Source organism: Carassius auratus, chromosome 50, assembly GCF_003368295.1.
Source record: "Carassius auratus strain Wakin chromosome 50, ASM336829v1, whole genome shotgun sequence".
Lineage (NCBI taxonomy): Eukaryota > Metazoa > Chordata > Actinopteri > Cypriniformes > Cyprinidae > Carassius > Carassius auratus.
Genome location: NC_039292.1, coordinates 13,927,730 through 13,952,612, shown reverse-complemented (window position 1 = coordinate 13,952,612; position 24,883 = coordinate 13,927,730). Strand labels below are relative to the sequence as shown.

At 37.1% G+C, this 24,883-nt stretch overlaps 3 protein-coding genes across 10 annotated transcripts in view; 1 reads left to right on the top strand and 2 right to left on the bottom strand.

Annotated features, from left to right (window-relative positions):
- The window catches only part of LOC113067099 (oxysterol-binding protein-related protein 5-like), a 38,794-nt gene extending 26,316 nt beyond the window's left edge, over positions 1-12,478 (bottom strand). For 2 of the 4 annotated variants that reach the window (XM_026239357.1, XM_026239358.1), the window contains exon 1: positions 12,041-12,478. The gene's annotated coding sequence lies outside the window, so the exon portion shown is untranslated. The remainder of the gene's footprint in view (positions 1-12,040) is intronic. The other 2 variants (XM_026239359.1, XM_026239360.1) reach the window with 1 other exon arrangement.
- An 896-nt stretch (positions 12,479-13,374) lies between these two features.
- The window catches only part of LOC113067096 (tenascin-X), a 96,866-nt gene continuing 85,357 nt past the window's right edge, over positions 13,375-24,883 (bottom strand). For all 4 annotated transcript variants that reach the window (XM_026239352.1, XM_026239353.1, XM_026239350.1 and 1 more), the window contains 13 exons: positions 24,458-24,718; positions 24,123-24,371; positions 23,394-23,648; positions 22,942-23,032; positions 22,795-22,839; positions 22,585-22,663; positions 22,380-22,470; positions 21,001-21,074; positions 20,783-20,911; positions 20,548-20,667; positions 20,253-20,413; positions 14,272-14,404; positions 13,375-13,842 (listed from right to left, as the gene is read on the bottom strand). In XM_026239352.1, coding sequence (XP_026095137.1) covers positions 13,717-13,842; positions 14,272-14,404; positions 20,253-20,413; positions 20,548-20,667; positions 20,783-20,911; positions 21,001-21,074; positions 22,380-22,470; positions 22,585-22,663; positions 22,795-22,839; positions 22,942-23,032; positions 23,394-23,648; positions 24,123-24,371; positions 24,458-24,718 — 1,814 coding nt within the window. In that variant the 3' untranslated portion in view covers positions 13,375-13,716. The remainder of the gene's footprint in view (positions 13,843-14,271; positions 14,405-20,252; positions 20,414-20,547; positions 20,668-20,782; positions 20,912-21,000; positions 21,075-22,379; positions 22,471-22,584; positions 22,664-22,794; positions 22,840-22,941; positions 23,033-23,393; positions 23,649-24,122; positions 24,372-24,457; positions 24,719-24,883) is intronic.
- LOC113067098 (putative nuclease HARBI1) lies at positions 15,225-17,969 on the top strand. Of its 2 annotated transcripts, XM_026239355.1 has the most exons (3): positions 15,226-16,330; positions 16,410-16,774; positions 16,915-17,969. In XM_026239355.1, exons 1-2 carry the CDS (start codon positions 15,655-15,657, stop codon positions 16,769-16,771), a joined length of 1,038 nt encoding a protein of 345 aa, XP_026095140.1. In that variant the 5' UTR covers positions 15,226-15,654; the 3' UTR covers positions 16,772-16,774; positions 16,915-17,969. The 2 variants fall into 2 exon arrangements, with proteins under 2 accessions (XP_026095139.1, XP_026095140.1); XM_026239354.1 differs by having other exon boundaries at positions 15,225-16,330; positions 16,410-17,966.

The window sequence follows — 24,883 nt, the reverse complement described above, 5'->3', positions numbered from 1 at the left end:
TGTCTTATGTAGGTCAAAACAGATGAACGTGAATTTAAAAACATTGGTAAAAGGTCTCCCTCCCTCTCCCGCAGCACCACACAACCTCATTTCTGCAGTTTCTTCCGCTTTCTGAAATTACACTTTGTTTCTTATCCTCCCATCAACACCAATTGCAGACAAGTGCAGCGCTATACATAATTAACATCTGATTACACATGTCTGGATTATAGTGACAAATTCCCTTCATACATCCAGTACAATCTAGAGGATTTCAGTTCATTCACTCCATTTCCCGTTCAACCTCATCAACCTTTAGTTATCAAGATCCAGAGAATGTTATCAGTGCAATCCAGACATTCTACTGATACGATGCACATAAAATAAAATCATTAAACAATATGGCTTCTAACTACAACTGCTTTTATTACACTGATGACTTTTATCATTTCTACTTTGCTTACAAATTATTGCTTAATTATTATGATTATATTATTGCATTACTATTGTTATAATTACTGGAGAACAAACACAAGGGCAAATTGTGAAAACGTAGGTTTATGTTTATGTTGTTGTTGTTGTTTTTTTAATATATATTTATAAATATGATATTTTTTTCTCCATATTAAACCAATGAGTATATAATATAAAATATATACTTTATTTTTTTTACTTAAAAATGTAATTTCTGTTTTTACAATTGAACACAGCTTCTCCAGGTTCTCATTACCATCATGCATGCTTTTGTTACATTTATAAATTAAAGTAATGAGAATTGTGCTTAATAATGATCACTTCAAGTAATGAAATAATGAAATAATGCTAAAAATCCTATAAATATTTGTATATACTATAATATAATTTAATTTAAAAAAATAAATAAATTCTGTTATTAATGAAAATTAAACAACTTCTCCAAATTCTAATTTCCACCATGCATGCTTTTTTTACAATACAAATATGATTTTAGTGTTCATATTATAGTAATAAGATCTGAAAAAAATAAAAATTGTGATCAATTAAAATAATGTTAAAATAGTTACAATTAAAATGTAATAAAATAATGAATTAATGATAAGAATAGAATGATAAGATAAGAATGATAATGAAAATAAATCATTCTTTCTTTTGGTTTTGGAAAAAGTGAAATATGACTTTGATGAGTGCTCGAATATTCTCAGTTTTCAAATATGACTTATTAGCAGAGAACTTCTCAACAGCGTCTGTTTCTTAACATTTTGATGAAACTATAGCCTCAATAAATCATTTGAGTACCAAAAGACAGATAAGATGTTCTGTTTGTATAATAGAGTCAGAGGGAGTATGTTCACATGCAGCACTAGGGTTGAGAACCGAAACGTTTTTTTTTTTTTTTTTTTTAAAGAACCGGAACCGTGAGCAATTTCTAAGTTTCGGTTCCAAAAACGGTTCTGGTGCAACACATGACCAAGACCATAATATTGTCATTAATATACATACTGACTTCAACTTTGACCACTAAAAGTATGTAAGTATGAGGGATGGATTATTTAGTGTACAGGTCATTTCAAGAGTGATAAACAAAGTGATAGAAAATATTTATTTTAATCCATTTTAAATGTTTTAAAATGTGGAAACCACTCATTGCATCACACCACCTCCTGACTGCAATATTAATTGTAAAATAGAGGCTTAATGGACAGTGTGTATACATGGTTAGAAGTATAATAGTTTATATTTCATTCATTTAGGGAAATTAACAAGTGTCTTAGCCCTCAAGGGACTATTTGGCCAACCAGCTTATTCCTGCTTGAAAAAGCAAAATTATTATTATTATTATTATTATTATTATTATTGATAGTGTAAAAAATTATAACTTTGAAGCAAATGCTGATTGATGGACTAGCATTACACAACATTACTTACCACCTGCCAGCAACACTACATTCAATGAAGGTAAAATTGTAAAAATAACATAATAATAGTTAGTTTAAATGGAACCAGAATCAGAACCTAAAAAAATGTATACTGTAATATATGTTCAATTTTGACATTGCCAACCTTTAAATTAAGTTGACAGTAAGTAATAAACACTATTGAGCATTGAGTAGTTAGTTACCACAATGTTTTGAATAGTTGTTTAACGATTTTAATGGAACCGGAACCAGAAATTTTCTAACGATTCGCAACCCTAAATTCCAGATTTTCCTACAGAAAAAGAACAGTCTCTCTGCAGTATTAGATTCAAGTGAGTTTTGCACATGTGCATGTGCTCATACAATAATCCTGCAAATACCAGCTCGAGTGTTAAAGCAGAGGAGGGATTACCCAAGTGTTATGCTTTATAATCTGACCTAAAAGAGAACAAACGCTAATGGACGTGATCACTGATGGTTGGCTTCAATGTGATGGAAAAAAAAACATAAAGTTATTGACCTTTAGTGTCCTTTTCCCAGAGCGGCATATGTCTATTTTTATCCTGATGTCCTCTGAGGTTATTGACTGAATCATGGTCAATAGAAACCAGCTCTGGGCTGCAAAAATTAACACATGGTCTTTTGGTTTTAGAAAATGCTAATGTAGCTCTAAGTGTAGATAACATGCATAGTATATAATACTACATAATAATAATAATAATAATAATAATAATAATAATAATAATATAAAATAATAATAATAATAATAATATGGAATAAATTATTTATAGAAAACAAAATGGTTTGAGTGATTTATTCAATGACTCACTCCAGAAGACTTCACTTCTTTCATCCCTGGATGAATCAGTGTTTTTAAACAAATCTCTTGAAAGAATGAATCAATGGCTCACTCACTCACTCACTTTGAGACTTCGGCTGCATTCAAAATCACATACTTCCCTACTATAGTAGACGAAAAACAGTGTGCGACAAAAAAAGTTTGTCCGTTCATAGTACTCATAGAAGAGTAGGCATTATAATTACTTTTCAAAAAAGTATGTGCTCAAGAAAGTACACAGCATTTGGACACAGCATTCACTTGTTTCATTACTGAATGAATCATCGTTTTTGAACAAATCTACTGGGGAACAAAATGATTCAATGACTTCTAAAGATACTCATTCTCATAATACATATTTCTTTAATTAATCTCTTTAATGACTGACATTGACAAATGCATTTTTAAACAGTCACTTGTCACCACCTAATGGCAAACAATGGATTTACAATCAAACATCAGTGTTTCTATCAATTTTTTTTCAAGATCACAAACTTTAATGAATAATCATCCAGCTAAATGTGGGATTTTCAAAGGCAGAAACAGCATTTATTTATTTATTTTTGTAAAATCTACTTTTTTTGACAATACGGAAAAGAGCAGCTGAAGTATTCTACTAAATATCTCCTTTTGTGTTCCTCAGAAGAAAGTCAGTCATATGGGTTTGAAACAGTTTGTGAGAGAGCAAATGCGTTTTATTTTTAAAAGGAATTATTCCTTTAACTGCTATTTGTAATGATTCTTACAATGCAAAAGACAAACTTAATTTGCTAAAAAAGTGATGTGAGAAAATCAGTTTAGAAATGTGGGACATTAAAAGAGACCCACTGACCTCCTTTAATTTAAAGGGATAGTTACACCTGAAATCATTTATTCATGCTCAATTAATTCAAAACCTTATTTTATCTGTGAAACACAAAGAAAAATATTTTTAGTGTTTTAGTGTTTTGTCTTCTCCATACAGTCAAAGTCCATGAGGTCCAAAACAACAAGGATTGGACCACCATAGACTTTCACTGTATTTTTGTGTACATCTTTCAAAAAATATATATTTGTGCTCCTAAGGTTTGGAAAAAACATAAGCATGAGTATATTACAGAATATTCATTTTTGTGTGTGATATTCCTTTAAATTCAATAAACTTCAGTCAGCTGCCCCGTATACTAACCTATCACACAGTTAATCTAGGTCTACCAAGGTAAAATCCGTTAAACCTTTACCAAGTGCTATAAAACTTTGCAAACATAACACAAATCATGTTTGCTTGGTCAATGATTAGATGTCCCATTTACACACACCTCTAACAAACCAAAACATACAGTCAAGCTGACATTAAATCCTGGAGGAATTGCATTGGTGGAACCTGGATTCCAAATGTCTTCAAGTTCTAACAATACTGGGACTGGTCCATCTCATTCATTGTTCCTGGTATTGTTTAACCTTTTAAATGCCTTCAAAATGGGGTCACGAGCAAACAACAGCAGAAAAAAACTGAAGCTTAATTTTAAAGCAAGTTCTGATAAAAAATAAAAATAAAAAAAAAAGCTGCAAAGGTATAAGTATTTCTCAATCCGGTGAGTCGTATGTAAAAACACTGAGTGTGTTAATTATACAATGACTATCAAGGGGTTAATAATGACAGCAATTCAGTTAATCAATGCATGGATGAAAACTGACCACGATGGAAATCTTTAGATTAGCATACTGTTGCTATGCTTATTTTATTAGATAATATAAGTAAAATAATAATAATAATAATAAAATACATAAATAAAATATAGGTAAAACATTTTTAAAAGAAAGTTTCATTAATAATAATATTAGAATATTATAAAGTTTTATTTAAAACATATACATTTAATAGAATGAACTGTTTGTGTATTCTATTTTCAGATTATTTTAAGAATTTTCCTATTCTGACAATTTTTGTTTTAAAAATATAGATGATGTAAGTAAAAATACAAGGGTTAGTATAAATACTTATATATATACCTGTATGTTTGTGTATTTTTCTCTCCATTTTTTTTATTATTAAAGTTTTTCATGTACAGACATTTATTATTATTATTATCAGGCTACATTTCACTTTGAATACCATTATTTATGCTCACTTTAAAACCATCACAAAGAGAGGATGATTTGTATTGCTGTATTACAAAAATGAAGATAACATTTTGTTAATTAAAGTCATGAAAATGAATGGCAAATGTGCTTAGTTGTCAATTAATATTCCTATTTTTTTTGTTTTCATTCTTCATAAGCAAAAGAAAAAACAAACTAATCTCTAAAGATCTATGTAACAACTCAAGAACCCAATCAAGATCTACAAAAATTCTCTATAAAAACAATTTTTTTTTCAATGTAATAGAACAAGATATACATTTATCTCTAACAGCTCAGAACAGAAACTTTGTAGACAGCAGTTTAAACCAGGCTGCTCATAACAGAAATCAGAGTTCTCTGCTGAAATGATGGTTTGTGGGGAAGCACAGCTGACCTCTTTCTGTACATCAACTCCCCACGGGACGTTACTATACTCAGCCCCTACCAACCGCACGCACACGCCGCAAAGGTGCACACCTGGTGTGTTTGTTTACACCCTGCGCTGGTTGCCAAGGTAAACATAAGCAGGGAGGGCTGGTGAGCATCAGCTCCTCTGGCACAGGGGTACGTGAACCTCGTCCCTCGCCCTTCTGCATGTGCGCAATGCGACATGAGATCACTCTGATGGTTTTTAATCACATTTCTTGACATTAGCGCTATACCTATTTGATAACTTTGTACAGGCTCTTTGAATGTAAGCTTGGCACAACTGCCTGGATTTCGTCCTCCTCATAATTCACCTCTTGTATGTTTGTTTATTTTGTCTTCTTTCCCTTAGCTTTCTTCCGACATAAGGAAGAGAGAACAGACTTGTTTACCCTTCATAAAGCACAGTCAGGCGTTAAGTACAGACTTGATTGGAGTGTTTATGTACAGTAAGCTACCTTGGAATATCTAGTGGGGCCAATTAAAGCTCAGGACGGCCCGGTCTCTAAGGAAGTGTTCTCCACTACGGCTCAAAGATCTCCAATTCCAGAAGGCATAACATGAAGGGAACACTGTGAACTGTTTAGTTTCTTTGAATCTGTGAGCAATTTTGGATCACGCTCATGCTCCATTTCACTTGCTAAATAAGAGTCATGGAAATAGTCTAAAACAGCTAGGTAGCATAAAGCACTAGTTTGAAACGTTTTACTAGCGTAAAATATGCTGTGGACATGTTACCGTCTTTAGCATGCGTTTTACCCGCTACTCTAAAACATTGAGCTGTTGCACTCTAATGTAACAATTTCACTTACTAAACAGGTTCTAGAGATGAAAATTATTATGACTAGCTTATATTGGCAGAATCAAAATCTATAACAGCTAGCTAGCATAAAGCATTTTAGTTTACATACTGGATATAATTATGTCGCTATAATAAATATTTGCAAATGGGTTCTATTTTTTAGTCAAGTTAGCTAGTTAGCATAAAACAGCTTACACCATTTAAGTTTACATATTTGTGTGAAATATGTTGTGGGTATAAATGTTAACATAATGTAGCAAGCATGCTAATGGGTAGTCTGAAATGTTGAGCTATAGCACTTGGGTCTAATTTAGAAATTTGACCCTGAAATAGGTTTAAGTCACGGAATCTTTGCAAATAGGTAATTCACACAGACACCTTAGGCATTTCTCAATGTCAAGGAAGGATCCTCAGAAGCCAGAATTTCGAGGATACTACGTTATCGACATCCGTCAAAGGACTGTTCCAATTTCGAGGATCCTCGGAATTTCAAACAAGGACTTTGTTTCGAAAAATATCCTTCATTCGAAAAATATCCCATACAGAGGAAAGGATGCATATGTGTATCCTTCACGCTCTTCACGCTCTCAAATCACCCACAATCCTATGCGCAATCCTATTCCTTGTTCAAAAATTCAAAAATGTCGAACGTTAGCGTAGTCGGAGCGTTAACGGTTTTTATTTACGTTACCAAACATTTGTTATAACTGTAGTAAATATAAGTAAAGTTTAACGTTTAAATGGCAGTACAAATTACTACCATATTGATATTGTAAATTATACAAATACAAATTACGTTATTGATGGCTAACTGGACTGGACCTGTCATTTAACAATTGTTACCTTGGTTGCATCACCGATATTTCTTTAATAAATAACTAGTTAAATTGTTCATAGTAATTTAACGTTAATATTATACAATTCACAGCATTATTCAAACAGACCTTTTCACTGACGTAATGACGCAACGATGTGCACTTGCTAGCCTGTTCCATTTATGTGTTCTCCGAATGCTAAAGAGGAGCCTTGCCTAGCCTCTGAAGGAAGTGACTTGGAAGGACCAGTCCTGCCAAGGAAGTATCATTGGCATTGAGAAATGCCTCATGTTTAAAACAGCTAGCTAGCTAGCATTAATTAGCATTTATAGATACGCAAGGTGTGTGCACATAAGTGTTAGCATAACAAACATGCAACAAAACATTTAGCCTTAGCACTTGGGTCTAAATTAACAATTACACATGTAGTAAGTGTATTTTTGTGACCAGGCATACAGATACAGTACCTAAAACAAATAGCTAGAATAAAACTGTAGCATGAAACGGTTTTCTACCCTAAATGTTTTGTAGCTTACTGTAATGGACTAGCAGTTATCACAACTTGCAGTTTAAAAGCAGTATGATATTAAATCCATTTAGTTTCTGTTTTCGGTTCCTTTTTCCAGTTCTACCTATCATTTCCTGTTCTCTATCCACTATGTCTTAAATGTCCTATATATTTCCCCACCTTTCTCTGTACTGTGCTGTGTCATTCTGTAACAAGCCCCCTCGTGAGTGTGTGCAGAATAGCACGCACTCTTTTAACATAGTCAGACTGCAGCCTCAGAGGAGGGAAAGTAGGGCAGGATGTCTTCCAAGCTCCATACACTGAATGTCAAAGCAAAGAGAACTTGAACAGCAGCCTGGAGCATCTAATGACATGTAGACTTGATTTGGGAAGGAAGAGTAATCTGGAAGCTTCCACTGTAAATTACAGACGGTGTCAATCATGGCTCTCTAAATCAGGTAAAATGGACAAATCAAGTGGTTAAGAAAGCATACAGGCAAGAGAAAATAAATCCTCCGGCCAGGCATTTACTGGACACATAGTGCTAGATGATTTGAGTGAATGCACTACGACTGTAGCATTAAGAAATAAATATCAAAATGATCTGATATATTCAATTTTGACAGGATAATGAATAAAAACTTAACTACTCATAATGATAGATGAGGTAGTCTATATGACATATGGTGTATCTATAGTAGCCTGTTTAAAATATTCACGTACCAAGGGGTCTGCATTTGGATGGTTTTAACATTAGCAGGTATAGTGACTACAAGATTTTAGGTCCATCTTTTTCCATTGACAAAGAGTTCTGTTGTCCCATGAGCTAAGATGGGAGACTCAGCACTCATACTTCTAGGGTTAAAGAAACATGGTAAATGTTAAATCGAATTATGAATTGTAAAAGAAGAAGACAGAGAGGTTTGGTGTGTGTGTGCACACATACACGTAGCTGTGTAAACATGCCATAAGCTACTTTACTCAATAGAAAACAAATACAGCATGACTTATTTTAAACTCCTAATGTCAAAGATCAGCACACTTTTAAAGCTTTCAACATAGATGATTAATACATTGCATTGCATTTATGTGCAAAAGCATATATATGCACATTACAAATTTGGACTAATTTTGACAAAATCAAAATTAGTGCAAAACATGAGATTAGCCTTTAGCATTAGCATTATGCTAGCATTTAAACTTTGAAGTAGGACTGCATGATGTGTCGTTTAAGCATCGATACCACAATGTACGAATCCACGATAGTCACAACGCAGGATGTGCAATGTAGGCTGTCGAAGTTGATCCGATATTCATTAACCGTATGGGCCAGCTGCTCCCCGGCCCTTGACGAATGTGATTCACGGATTAATTGCACAGCTTAACCATTATAGAGTGAAAGTTTATCATTTACATGTGTTTTTAAGTCCTGTCAGTTGAACAGGGCACATATAAGAACGATCAGAGAGAGAGAGAGAGCCCCGGCCACTCGCGTACGTTGCTCTCTCTCCCTCGCGGATATTAATCAAAATCAATTGACACGATGATGTCAAAAAAAAAAACTATCCAGTGATGAAATGTTTTCTGTGTTTACACTTTACAATACTGTCCTATTTATTAAACTATTTAACTATATTATTTAACATTTACTATTACTAAACTGCACTTCTACAACATTCTTAATTTCAACATTTAGGCTATGGCCTTAATTGTAGAAATCAAAAGTTGTACAGTATTTGTTAACATTGTTAATGCATTGTTAATTTAAAATGTATAGTCTTTGGAAACACTATAATAATAATATATGTATTTTCCGCACTATAAGGCGCACCGGATTATAAGGCGCACCTTCAATGAATGGCCTATTTTAGAACTGTTTTCATATATAGGGCGCACCGGTTTATAAGGCGCATAGAATAGAAGATACTTTTTTTTTTTAAAGGTTTGCTTTATGCATCCACTAGTTAGAGCTGTGCTAAAGGAAATGTCAACATTATGACAGAGCGCCTTGATCCATATATAAGGTGCTCCAGATTATAAGGCGCACTGTCGTTTTTTGAGAAAATTAAAGGCTTTTAAGTGCACCTTATAGTGCGGAAAATACGGTACTCATCCTGAATTCATGGGTGTGTCCAACTTTTTGTCCAATAAAATGCTCCTCATTGACTAAAAGTAGCAAATTATGGTTCACTACAGTACCTAAAAAGATATGTGCTGCTTGCTAAAAAGTCCTACCCTATAATTTCTAGAAGACAAAAATACATGGTCTAATATTTTTCACATTGTACATTTTAGATTAGATTTATGCGTTTCTACAACAGATAAAAGTATAGATCATTGGCCATGATGTGAAAATAATCACCTATTAATCATAATCAGCCAGAACTCTACATCAATGCATCGTTATGTGCAATAGCAAAGGTTTATAAAACCAGTTAACATTTTTATTGATGATTAATTTTTTTTTAAATCCACTCAAGACCACTCGCAAGCAGATGCATTGCTAGAAACAACCTGGCCATATTTCAAGCTTTCAAGCATGAACCAAGCATGAGTAATCAGCAGTTCCTATTGGAATGCAGTACTTGTGGATGAAAGGCTAAATATGAAGAGTTTGGCACTGCTGGAATGTAGCAGCTCCAAGCAAATTAACACAGAGCTCTGTTAAAAATGTTGCAATAATGCTAAAATAAAAGAGACAATCGTGTTACCTTGAAGTTAGTCTGAAACAGCGCACCAAAACAGTTTTATTACACTACATTTCCAAGGGAAACGGGATGATCAACAACAAAAACACATAGGATTCTACTTGTTAATTGTTTTGATTTTGTATTTCTTTTTTATACACCAAGAACTAAAGTACTACCTACTAATTGCCATTGGTCGAAAAAACAAATAGTCCCGCCCAAAACTAACACTATCAAGTTTCACACGTGTATATTTATATAATTTTATTTTTTTGGATAGTGTCACGAAGCCACACAGTGTTTCCCTTTTTTCATGCGAATTTACTTACAAATAGCTTATTTAAGCAACAATCAAAGTTTTTTTTTTTTTTTTTTTTTTTACAATCCAGCAACAGCTCTGGCTTTAATATCAGAAACCATGTTACAGAGCTCAGCTGTTCAGACAGGAAGGCCAACAACCCCTTCAAAAGAATTCAGCTGTCTGGAGTTCTTACAAAGAGCTATCAGCGAGAAAAGCCACAGTTGGAACAGGAGGGTACGAATAAATTAAGGAACAAACACTTGGGCTGTTAGAGTAGCTTGATTCTTGGTTTGCTCTTCCCAAAATATCACTGACTGACTGACTGATTTCTGTCTGAGCAATCTGGTCCTGAATGTGAACTAGCGGTCGACCGTTTTAATGAGCAGGGTTGAACTAGCGTTGTACATCTGAAGATACATTTCCTTTCTAATGAAAGAGAAACTTTCAAGCAAACTCTGGTTAGGTGGACACAGTATTTACCCCCTACTGCTGGTGGTGAATGAAATGACTTCGGTTGACGTCAGCGGGGTCGTGACATGATAAAATCAGAAGTGATGCTATTTATAGCATCAGATGTAAAAAACAGCGATAACGTTAGAGAAAGTATATGAGTTTTTTTCTTTATCAGAGTAATTTGGAGATTTTCGATGGAGGAAGCATTGTTATGGATTAAGGTATGCTGAAGTTAAAAACATCTTAATGATGGATTTGATTGTAACAAACATGCAGCTTTTCACTTCACCAGATATTAACGTATGAACTGGACTGGAGTGGGTGGAGTGGATTACTTTTGGATAGATAGCCTATTTGGACTCTCATTCTGACGGCACCCATTCACTGCAGATCATTAGTGAGCAAGAGATGAAAGGCAACATTTCTCCAAATCTGATGAAAAAAAACAAGCTCATCTACATCTTGGATGGCCTGAGGGTGAACACATTTTCAGAAAATGTTCAACTTTGGGTGAACTATTCCTTGAATATAATTCATATAATGTTAACAAAATATTAAATATGCGTATATTATTATTACACTTATTGATGCTGATTGGTCAATAAAGCATTCACCCATACAGTGACAAAATTAACGATACTAAAAGGCCTCATACTTTATGGCTTAATTAGGTTACTATCATTTATAAATCAATTAAATATTATATGATATAGACTATACTACATGAATATGTATTAACATCATATTGAATGCATTTATATTAAACTGCATCACTTGTAAAGTGAACTGAGCTGATAGGCTACTCTGCCAATTAGAATAGTTATACTTAATAGCACAAATGTTTTTATTTAAATATTTCAATTAATAATAAATAAATAAAAATAATAATAAATTAACAAATATAGGTGTTAACGCATCAGTGTTTAATGTAAATACTTAAATTCTATACTTTTTGCCAATAGGATTCGGTTCAATAATGTCTAAATAAGGGAGGAGGCGGACAGCAAGCGACTTTATGTGAAATGTGTGTCACATATGAAATATATAACGGAACAATGCAGAAGGATTCGTGCTGGTTATGGACTGATGGATGGATGCCTCAGAGGACATTCAATAACCAGTGCAGCTCTTTGTGATTATTTATTCTGAACAGCAGCCCATCGTTCCATCCCTGCTCAAAGCACAGCAGCTGTAATACAGTCATATTTTCATATTTCTATCGTTTTGTCTTACCTCTGTTATAGTCGTAACTTCAGCCCTCGAAGAGCGAAACGTGGCAGGAGATCTAGAGCGACTTCATCGGGTCTAGAAAGGCTCGGTTTGGGTTTGACGGGGTTCAGATCACACCTCAGCAGCCGTCAATCACGTATTAAATGGAACGGAACAGTGCGACGCTCCCGTTCGTCCCGACACAAAGTAACGCTCGCGCCGTATGCCGTCTCAAATTGTGGAAAGGCCGCTCTAAACGCTGTTTTCCAGACGCGATACGTTTCAAAGTTGGGAGTTTACCGCGCACACCTGCATCTTTAAGAGATGGACGATGACGGCGAGATAAAATAGCGGTCCATAGCATGCCACAACCGCTGGCGTGCAGCTGTGTATTCCGGGAGCGCGCACGGACGCCAGGAAATGCCTTTGGAGGAAAGGAGGCGCTTAACCAGTCAGAGTGGAAACGCGTGCGCTGGATTTAACCCTCGTGAAGCCTGACGTCAAGCTGGGACAGCACAACTTTTAGCCTTCTTGTCTGATTCACACATCTACTTATAAACAGTATCAGATTTTTATTAAGAAATGCATATTAAGACCTGTCCATATCAAACGTTTAATCAATGATCTTTTATTGCATACAAACATAAACTAAACGTGGCATAATGTAACAAAATGTAAAAATGGGTAATGGAAATACACTTATTAGTTATTGATAATATTACTTATTACCAAAAAGTGGAGAATCCCAATGAATGGACACAATTTCCATTATCTGAATATAGGTTATGAAACGATTATTTATTTGTTTAATGTTGTTTTTAGTGATTGATTTAACAGGACTACAAATCACTTATTGTCATTTGATATGAATTAACTGATGGTTATCAATATTTTTTTGCTAAATATTGCATAATTCAGGTGACCAGCAGGAAAAGGGGACTATAAAACTGAGTGTGAAATATGACTGCTTGATTTCTCTGCTTAACTTTATGAGGTGTAAAGACAGGAAAAGTGCTTGTATGCCCTCTAGTGAAAGAAGAAGAAAATGTTCCATATAAACATATAAACAAATATGTTCAAAAAAGATATAGAAGCCATGGTTGAACAACAGTCATGTATTTGAAACAAAAGTAAAAGCATCAATATTTTTTTTTAAAGTATTATATTACAAGTGTTGATTAAAGAAAAAAAAAAGAAAATAGAGTTTATATATAGAGTTTATATATATTCATAGCTATGCTGATATCCAGTGCAACATTAAGTATATAAATTACAAATCCCAAGCAAATAATCTTGATCAGCAATTTTTTTTTAAAATAACCCTATAAAAATGTACTATATGTAATGTATTTTTTAAAATAACATGAGAAGTGATAAATGTTTTATACAAATGTAGAGGGGTTACAGTGAATATATAATGTCAAATTATACAAATATGATCTTTGGAAAAGTAAAAAAATATATATTTTGATTTCAGACATATTTACATGATCAAGTGTATCAGCATTTTCAGTGTTTTTAACTTTTTAATTTATTCATTCAAATGAAAATGTTATTCATGTTTTGAATAGTGTGCAAGAAATAAATTACACCCAGCTATATGTAAAGTGTGGATTTCATTATTTTGAAATCAAGTTTAAAATGTACTGTATACAATCTTAAATCTGTCTGATAAAATCGGCAAGGGCCATTTTATTGCTTTAGATATGCTGTATTTTCTCATAGATTTGCGGTGCTTCTGTGTTCTGATAAATTAAATCCATGTTAGTTCCAGTTCTTGATCGAATTATGTCATACGCACACTGGTGGAGGTAAGAATAGTGTGCCTGTAAAACAACATAAAATTGTGCATAAGAAATATGAGTCTTCTTTACTATAATTAGCAGCTTAGTAGAAGTACTAAAACAAATGTCATTACACACTTTAATGATAATGTCAAGGAATATTCTGGGTTCAGTAAAAGGTAAGCTCAATTGAAAACATTGTGGCATAATGTTGGTGACCACAATTACTTGTCTCTCCTTTTCTTTAACATAATTTTGTGTTACACTGAGACACTTGAAGTGATTGAGCCCATTACACAAACTTTATAACAGTTTTACAGCACAATAAACACCCATGAAAAAAGATTAGTTTCAGTTTCTCCAGGGTCTTCCACCCTTTAGGTGCGTCACTGTAACCTGCTGTCAGTTGAGTTTAACTGGTACTTTTCCTGGAAAATTCCTCTATATTAATATATTATATTAATATATTACCTCAGTCTGTATCATGAGGGGCCTGTGCATTTGCATATCAGTAACAATTCCATAGACATCCACCATACTGTCTCTTTCAATCTGGAAGATCAGGTGGTCAATGGCAATGAAGACCCCTGTTGCCATACCAGAACTGAAAAAAAGGCAAATTTCATACATTTCAAAGGACTCTTATTTTGAAGTATTCCTAGATTTTCGTTTATATTTTTATTTCTTGCACTTGTTTCTCACCTATTGTCAATCATCACTTCATTTAGGACACTGTGCTTAACGTCTGGTTAATTCTGTCTGTGTAAGATCTCATTATAAAGTAATAAAAAATGTGTATATAACGGCTGTACAACTCACCTTTTTCACCAAAGATTTTTACATTTGATAAATTCAGCACATTTTTAAGACAAATTACCTTCTTGCATTATTCAAGCAAGCTTAAATGAGCCCCTAAAGTGCTGTTCATGGATGGTCCCCAATAATCCAGTTTGCTGAAGCCTCCCGTGTAACGTGGGAGCCGATGAGTACTGAGACGTGCGGATCCATGTGCAAGCTTTTATTAGACAGAGATGTGGTCGTAAAGGGCATGAGTCAAACACTGGCAAACAGGTATATAGAGGGCAAGACAAAGAATATTCCTAGGGGCAAGCATGGATCTTTGATGAGCAAACAATATTCAGAGGGCTAAGCAAGAGGGGTAATCCAGTATCCTGAGCAAAAGGGTCAAAACACGAGTAACATGGCAAGGCAAGGAAAAGATTAAACTATGTAAACTAGAAGCAAAGACAAGACTATGAAAACTAGGAAAAGAGACAAGACTATGAAAACAAGGAACTGAAACAAGACTATGTGTGGCGAGTGGGGCGGGGCCGAGAGGCGTGGGAACGAGGAGTGAGGCCAGGTGTAGTGATTGGAGATGAGCTGCACCTGCGCCCCACCGCCAGTATCGAGTCCCACGTAGGAGATGGAAGGATATAAAACTGGAGTGACGACCGTGAAGGACGAGAGAGGACCAGGGGTCTCATGTATCAACCTTGCGTACGCACAAAAACTTTGCGTACGCCAGCTTTCACGCTCACGGTCGGATGTACTAACAGTGAAATTAACGCAAGAATGTGCGTTCCTCCAAGCCAATTTCATGTCTGGCGTACGTTCATTTCTCATTGTTTTTGTCCGTTGGCGACTCTTACAGGCAATAAAGTGAAGTTGCAAACATTACACAACAAATTGTTCTACAAGTCTCGCACCACCACCTGTGGGAAGCATTGCAATTAATTTGCAATTTATAAAATAATTGACATATATTGTCACACGAGCCTTTTTATAATTATATAAATTATGCAATTAAATAAGAACATATAAAAGCATAACGGTTGAAACAACCCTTAGTCTATGGCAATGGCAGCGTTGGCCTTATTAGACGACATTGCTAATGGCAGAATCAGAAGAGAACGAGTTTTTAGGGACCACAATGATTTTCTGGCCCAGGATGATGACTGGCTTATCAGCCGTTTCAGATTTCCAAGGGCTGTCCTCTTGGAGCTCTGTGCTGAGTTGGGTCCGAATCTAGAGAGAGAGACAATGAGGAGCCACGCAATACCCGTTCCCTTGCAGGTGCTGACAACACTTGGTTTCCTGGCAACTGGTTCTTTCCAAAGGGAACTGGCAGACCGCTCAGGAATAAGCCAGTCGTCTTTGAGCCGGGCAATGCCAGTGGTATGGGACGGGATCATCCGCATGTCTGCCAGGTATATCAGGTTCCCATATGATGCATTTGACCAGCCAAACATTAAAATGCAATTTGCAGCGATAGCCGGTTTTCCTAATGTTATCGGAGCGATCGACTGCACACACATTGCTATAAAGGCGCCATCTGAAGAAGAATTTGCATATGTGAATCGGAAACATTTCCATTCAATAAATGTGCAGATAATATGTGATGCACAAATGCGCCTAACAAATATTGTGGCAAGGTGGCCTGGGTCAACCCATGATTCATACATCCTTACAAACAGCATGGTTGGGATGAGGCTCCAAGCTGGCAGGGTGCGTGATGGGTGGCTTCTTGGTAAGTGCCTTTAAAGTTATGATCCTATCTAATTGGAATTTTTTTTTTTTTTGCATATAATTATTAATTAACCCTTCAGGAGACCGCGGTTATCCACTAAAGACGTGGCTTTTAACCCCCCTCACCAACCCACAAACTGACCGAGAGCGCAGATACAATAATGCCCATTCTCGCACTCGTTCAGTTGTAGAGCGGGCGATTGGGCAGCTGAAATGTCGGTGGCGCTGCCTTGACAGGACTGGGGGGATGTTGTTATACCGCCCTGACAAGGTGTGCCGCATTGTGCTGGCCTGTGGTGTGCTGCACAATGTCGCGCATAGGCATGGCATACCACTTGGTGAGGTGGCAGCACCGCCAGATGACCCCGACCCAGGACCAATTTATGTGCAGCCCAACCAACAAGCCGTTCATGCCCGCCAACATGTGATTGCGACAATATAAATGGTAATCAGAGACAAAAGTTCACTTTTTGACCAATTCCTTTAATGAGTGGCTTATGTCTGTGAGTGCGTCAGTGATATTTTTCAGGTGACTGTTAATTTCCCCGATGGCCATAATGATTTGCTGTTGTGACTCCAAAACAGCATGTGTCAAGACGCGACCAGACGGACGGGCGTCAGCACTGGGGAGAGCACTGGAAACGCTGGGCACAGTGGGCGCTGGCTGCTCAGGAGGGGCGGACTCCGAGTGCCCCTCCTGGGAAGTGGATGTTTCGGCTGTTGCGCCATATGGGTCTAAATAAAAATGCAAATGTTAATTGTAATTTAAGTACGTTCCATTTTTAAGGGGCACACACATTTGCAATAAATGAAATGGATCCGTAAAATCTCTGGTGTATACTTTTGGTTCGCTACACTGAATGCATTTGACAATGAAATATAGGTACGCTATATGTACCAAAGTAAAAACAAACGAGAAATTGGTTACCTTCGTCGCAATCCTGTAAATCGGAGTCTCCCACAGCAGAAGATACTACTCCAGAGAGTAAAGTGTCACCCATAATTGAGGCAACTCTCTGCTCAAAGGGTGTAAGTTCATCGACCCCTTTACCACTGCCTGTCCTGCCCACACTTTGTCGGTGCGCAGCAGTTCTCCGTTTAACGTCCACCTTTATATCAGACCATTTCTTTTTAAGCTCATTTACAGTGCGAATTTCAGATCCCACTGCATTGACGGCTTCAGCCAAACTCTCCCACTCATATTTTTTCCTTTTGTTATTAATTCCAGAGGACAACGTTCCAAATAAAATATGTTTTCTAGTCTCTACCTCCGATAGTAGCACCTCCAATTCACTTTCAGTAAAGTTTCGTTTCTTGCCGCTTGCCTTAGCCATTTTCTTACTGCTATCTTTTGCCAAAGTGGACTCATTACCATATTTAAATTGATTTAATTAGGGGAGGAGACTGGGTGGGGCGTTGTGCTCGTGCATGTGCGCTCAATTTTACGTTAATTGGGATGTACAAAGAGAATATGCGTGGAATCCTTCGTACGCAGAGATTCATACATCTGTTTTTTTTGTGCGTACGCACATTTACAGCTTTGTCCGTACGCAATGTTTTAGTATGAATTCAACGCAAGTCTTTGTACATGAGGCCCCAGGCCTGGGACATTATTTTATGTGTTTGCTTTTTATTTGTGCGCGTCAGTCGCCGTGAGGGGCTGACGCGCTGTTTTGTTTATTTTGAATATTAAAATTATGTTTTGATTGTGCGCCGGTTCCGCCTCCTTCTTCCCGATGAATATGGAGATTTGTATATCGTTACAGTGGTGCCGAAACCCGGGAGAAGGAGGGACGCGCTGCTGAAGATCCCTCGCCGCTGTGGTGAATCCGCGGTGCCCTCGAGCAGGCGAGGTATGTGCCGCCATGGACGCTCGAGGCGGTGGGCTGGAGCGAGTTGCCGGGGACGGGCGAGCTCGCTGCCGACCGCCCACGATATGGAGGGGCGGCTGCCGTCCGTGAGGGAGCGGAGGAGTCGGCGCCGTTCGCCAGGGGGCCGGAGCCTGCCGCCTCCGTGACGGAATCCGGAGGGGCAGGGAACGGGGGACTCCTGCCGCTGCCCAAAATCGGAGGAGCCGTCGCCGTCCACCGGGCGGCGGAGGAGTGTCGTGCCGTCCGCCGAGGGCCGTCCAGTGCCACCGCCGGGCACCGCGGAGGAGATCACCCAGCCGGTGGAGGGCCGAGCAGCAGTGCGTCTGGGAACCGGATTTTTTTTTTCTCCCCTCTCTCATCCCTGTCGCTCCTCCTTCCATCTCCTTTTCTCTCGCCTCGTCTGTCCTACCCCCAGGTTCCCGCAGGTCCCCGTGAGCGGTCCCCCCCGGAGGGAAGGGGGGGGGGGGGAGTAGAGCGCAGTCTCGAGGGTACCCCCCGGCCTGCGAGGGACGATGGGGGTATGTGGCGAGTGGGGCGGGGCCGAGAGGCGTGGGAACGAGGAGTGAGGCCAGGTGTAGTGATTGGAGATGAGCTGCACCTGCCTGATCTGATCTGATCCGAATCTCTCTCTCTCTTTTGCCGAGACTGACTGACACACAGGCAGCCAATCAGCATTCACTGATCCACGTGCAGGCAAATAACCTCCCACAGCGCTCAGTGTGAAGTTGAGAGTGAGTCCATCGGAGCGCTGATGTCGACGCTAAACTTTAACATTGCGTGTCATATATAGCTCCACTCAAGGGTGTTGTGCGTCAATGTAAAAAACCCTTTTTATTCATTGAGTTGTTGTGGTGACAAATAAACAGGTTACTCCCATATAATCCATCTTTGACCACGTCTCTTACCGGACACCCTGTGATGGGTTTCAACCTAACCAGCAACTTACCAAATGAGACTTTGCTATTGAAACAAAACTAATTTTTTCACTCCCCGTGTCTCCCTTATTCTCCAGTTCCACCAGTTTGCCCTAAACCAGCGACTCAGGGTATTCTGTCCTGCCAATTTGACCATGGTCTTCTGATACATTGCCTTATTAAAGGACATCAGAATGTATGACTCCACCTTGGCACTATCTCCCTATCCCCAACTTCAGTCCCAATGGCTCCCCTTAGTCCTATGTCCAACTGGCTTCCCTGGGTCTTCTGTCTCACTGGCTTGGTCTTGGTCCACCATCCCACTTGCTCCTTCTTGGTTTTCCATACCATTAGCTCATCTTGGTCTTCCATCCCACTGGCTCCACCTTGGTCGTCAATCCAATAAGATCCTCCATGGTACACTGTCCCACTGTCTACTCTTGGTCCTCCATCCCACTTTTCCCCCTTGGCCCTTTAATTACATGGATCCACTTTGGGTCTCCATTTTTCCACTGGCTTCCCTTGGTCCTCTGTCCCACCAACTCCATCTTGATCATCTGTCCCAGCAGCTCTGCCTAGGTCCTCCTTCCCCCTGACTCCCTTTGGTCTTCTTTCCCACTGGCTTCAATTGGTCCTTTATCCTACCAGGTCTACCTTGGTCATCTTTCCTACTGGCTCTACCTTGGCCCTTCATCCTACTAGCTCCACCTTGGTCTTCTGTTCGACTGGCTTCCCCTTGGTTCTCCATCCCATAGGGTCAGTCTTTGTCCTCCGTTCAACCCTTTGGTCCTTCATCCAACCAGTTCCAATTTGTTCCTCAGATCCTGCAGCTCTGCTTTGATCCAATGACTTTTGCCAAAATCTCCAGTTTGTCTGGCTCCCACTTAGACTTTACGGATCTGTTTCCTTTACAAGGCCATATCTCCCTACCTACTACTACACACAGTTGCCCTCTACAGGCAACTCTCATTTGCCTTGAAAGATCTTTGTGTTGTTATTTCCTTATCTACTCATATTACTTATAAAGCTGCACTTAGATCATAACCACTCCTCATACTCCTGCAACCATAAAAGTAATATAAATTCATGAAAGCTAGTTTATATATATAAAAAAACTTTTTATATTCAGTAAGTTTACCTGCAATGCACCACAGCTGGAGAGTGGCGTGAGTACTGGTCCATGTGTTTTCTAACCAGGCATCTGAAATCAATGAGGACTTCAGTGGATGCTGGAATTTCATGATCTGGCCACGCGGTGAAGTGGAACTGGCATATGTTACGAGTTTCTTCTGTTTTCACCTACATAATCATATTATTATATATGAATTAATCATATTATTACTGATTTAAGAAAAACAACAAATGAATCATCAATTTCTATATGTTATTGAATAGAGAAATGGTGATATTAGATGCAGGAAGTGTTGCTTCACATTTTTTATTCTGAAGTCTCTTATGATCCAACTCTCCAGGTCTGTCTCTGAGGTGGTTGTCACAGAGATGTTATGATAATTATAAGTTCCAGATGGCCAGTACTTCTCACATTTCATTACCTGGAGAAAATGACAGAGTATTTGTTGACTTTACTGTACATTTACATTTTCACATTTCACTATGTTTCAACATGACTAATAATATTTCAATACTAAATTCTGAAATCACTCATCCCTTCTCGTTGCGTTTGTTCAGCATCACTATAGTGTAGACGTTCTTCTCCCATATCATTCTCCAAAATTCATCCACTGTGGTGGGCAACGGACACTGAGCAGCTATAAACTCTTCTCTTGACTTGTAGCCCTGACCACAAAATGTAAACATACAATCGAAAATTGAAAAACATGCATAGTTGAAACAAACGTCAATTTCTCTTCTGTTTATGTACTCACTGGGACATAGCTGGCATTAATGTAATCATCAAAGGGGCTGCCACATTTTGATAACTTCACTCTTGAAGCATCATCTCAAGAAGGCAAACACAATGCAATTAGTATCAGACAGTTATTCAGTAAAAAAAAAAAAAAAAATAAACGCTAAAAATTATTCTAATTTGGTACAAAGCTTATTAATGGCAATTGATAGTTTTCAGTCACGTGACTGGTTCAAAGACTTGGCGGGCAAAACATCCATAGAACTGCAGCACAAGACTGTCAGTTTCCTTTCTGTTACAATTTAAACGTTTTTAGATCTCCTCTGAATAGAACAATGTTGTGTGAACAAAATGCAAGTTTTGGCCATTAGCAATCCATAAAGCGCCTGTCGCCATATTTCAATCAACTAACAGTGGTACATTCCTAATGTCAATTAATGCGAAAACACTTAAAGTGCTTTAAAACAGTGATACTAAAAGCCCAAAACATGGGTGGCAATGTGCTAAATGATTAAGTTTCTTCTTTATAATGGTGTTCTATGAGAAAATATTTAATATTAAACTTTGGACATTGCATTTATGTTCTGGGTTCAACTGCTTGCCTGTACAAAGTATGCATCTTCAGTAAAGCAAATGCTGAATTTGGCCTTTAAATATCACTGTCTTACTACATTACTACTAAATGCAATCATCCTAAAATAACTGGTAGTCAGTACAGGAAAGATTTATTTTGCTGTTCATGTGGGTGTTCCTGTATGGGTTGGACGTCACATGAAAACTATCAATAACTTATCAGTTATTCTGTCAAGCAAAACTTTTCATATCTTTATGAGGCTTGAAGAAAAACATAATACTACAATAAGGCTAAATTAATAATATAATAATGTAATATATGGATAAATATATATCTAAAGGTGTCAAATGGTGCCTCATGTGCCAAAAAGCTTTTTATGAATGAATGTTAAGTAGTAAAATTCATGAATGTTCAATTTCCAATTTCAATCTGAACCACATTCATACGTGTAACCTAACTAAAAATGTACTTGTTTTTTCTTTACAATGTATCAGTATGAATCATCTGGGTAAAATGTATGTAATTTCATATTCATGCATTTTTTTTTTTTGTATTCATTATAATTCTGCACTATAATTCAGCATATGAACATGCAGTCTTTAGAAGCCTAGTGTGATGTTTCAAAAATTAGTAACAACTATGCTAAAAGGTATTGAAAGCACCTCTTTAATTCCAGTGAGGTCAGACACAACAAAAACAGTGGTGCACATTTTCTGATGGTATTTTCATTGCACTGCTCAAAGAGTCTTTCATTTGCATTGCAGAGAGCTAATGGATTTGGAGCTGGCCATTTCTGTACAATATGCAGTAGTTGGTTTGCTTACAAGGTAACACACTGCCGTCACGATTCTTCTCCTTGTTTTCAATAGCCTGGGCTGCGTTTTTTGACTGTGCCATTCCAATAGCTTTCAACTTCTGCAACAATACAAACCACTTTCTCAGACCTAGACATTAGTTACACTATTAAGTCTGCACAGCATACTATCCCAGTAAGTATGATAAATCTTTACACATATCTCCCATATGTACCTCAAACTCTTCAGCAAAACCATCTGCTTGCTTCCGTTTAAACTGCTCTTCATAATCAACTATTCTCATAGCAGTATTACTGCATACCAAGAAAAAAAGAATCAGTTGTGTAAAATTAAATAGAAAAAAGCTGAAATAATAATCGATAACATTGTTATCTCTGTTAAAAAAACCTATTAATTGCCAAATAAATATATCACACAAAATTACCTAAAAATGTGTAAAGGGATGTCAGGATACTGTTCCTTTGCTTTTCTAGAACAGAAAGTAATAGAGATTTGTTACTAAAATCTAGAGGACTTCTGTATATTGAACTCTATCCAATCATCACTACTCTTGAATATAATGACAACTCACCTTCTTGAATAGAAGAAGAGAATCAGAATGATGATGAAGAGAAAACAGATCGCTGCCAAAGCTACACCAACAATCAGCCAAATGTCCAATTCTGCATGGGAACATGGTAAAATCATTTAAATGTTCCCAAAAGAGATAGTTCAGAAGCCTCTAATATTGTTGTATTAATTATATTAACCCTATCAGATCACTCAGTGACATGCTAGTGTATCAATTCTGTGTTTCACACTGATGTTTTGTGGACTTGAAGTGTATAGGTTTGTTCTGTTCCTGTTTCCAGCTCCCTCTTGTTTGTTTCCAGGTGTGTGTGTGTGTGTATGTGGAAAGACAGATACAAACCTATATGCACTTGTAACTCCAAGTGACATTGTCAAACTGTATATGCAAGAACTGTGCATGAAATTTGTACAAAGAGAAAGAATAGTGATATTTTTTTTTATAATTCTACATACTGGTATATTGTGAGATGCAGAATGTTTCTCCTTCTGTTGATCGATCTGCCGCCACAGCAGTGATGCAGAATGTGTAACTGACTCCAGCAGTCAGACCAGAGATGAGATAGGAGGAAGTGTTAGTAGTTGCACTTGTTTTCTCATCAGTCCATTGTAGTTTAAAGAAATATATATTTCCAGCTGGTTCATCCCATGTCAAAAACACAGATGTTGTTGTGATTTCAGACACTCTGAGATTCCTGATCACATCTGGCTCTGTGTGGGGAAAGAAGAAAAAAGTATAAATGCTGGTGAAAGAGAAATTAATAAAGATATAGAAATTATACTTTGGAACATAACTTATTTAGAGAGAAGGCTTGGATTTTATAGCAATTTTAGAGTAAAACCTGTTGTGTAAAATATTTATTAAAGTAAAATAAAATTAGTACAGTGTATTTTCTTTACAATAAATTTAAACTTTAATTTTTTTTTTTTTTTTTTTTTTTTTTTTTTTTTTTACAATCTTCTAATCAGCTTCTTTAAAAAAGAGACCAACCTTAGGTCTGTATTCTAAAGTGTTCATACATTAAAGCAATTTAAGTGTGAATAGTGCACTTTAATGCCAATTATTTTTAAAATGGGAGTTAGGGGGGTGACAGTTAAGGGGTTAAAGCAAGTAAATGTGAATTTATTTCAAGGCTGAAATTTCAGAAGATTCATTCAGATTAAGCCTCCAATCAGAGGTCTTACTGGTATACAGTGAAATCTGATTGGCTCTCCCTTCGGTCACATGATCAGCTGCAACTGCAAACACTCTGAATGTGTACTGTGCTCCAGGAGTCAGATGATCTATTTTGATGGAGGTGTTTTCAGTAGTCACATTGTTATTTTCATATTCTACATGGTAACAAGAGCTTTGGCCATATGGTTTAGTCCAGTTTAGTAAAACAGAGGATGCTGTAATATCATCAGCTGTGAGGTTCATAATGATGTCAGGTTCTGTGAGTAAAAATGACAGACATTTAAGGATTAATATGTGAATATTAAAACTTATAAAGACTCATCATAAAAAGTATAAAACATACTCGTATGTTTTGAGGTAACCACTGCTTCTCCTTCTGTTGATTTATCTGCTGCAACAGCTGTGATGATAAATGTGTAATTGACTCCAGCAGTCAGATCAGTGATGTTATACCATGTGTTATTGGTTGTTACATGATTAGATGTTTTCTCATCAGTCCAGTTAAGTTTAAAGAAAGATCTATTTCCAGCTGGTTCATCCCATGTCAGAAACACAGATGATGTTGTGATTTCAGACACTCTCAGATACTTGATCACATCTGGCTCTGTGTGGGGAGAGAAGAGCAACTAATATGTGTTGCTGATTTTATTTTTTTATTCTTTCTTCTTAACAGTATATTAAGACTGAGCCTTTTGTTCTGGTTCAGGGAGTTTGTTGAGTGCTTTGTAAAGGGTTCACAGGTTTATTTGAATTAAAGCTTTTATTATTT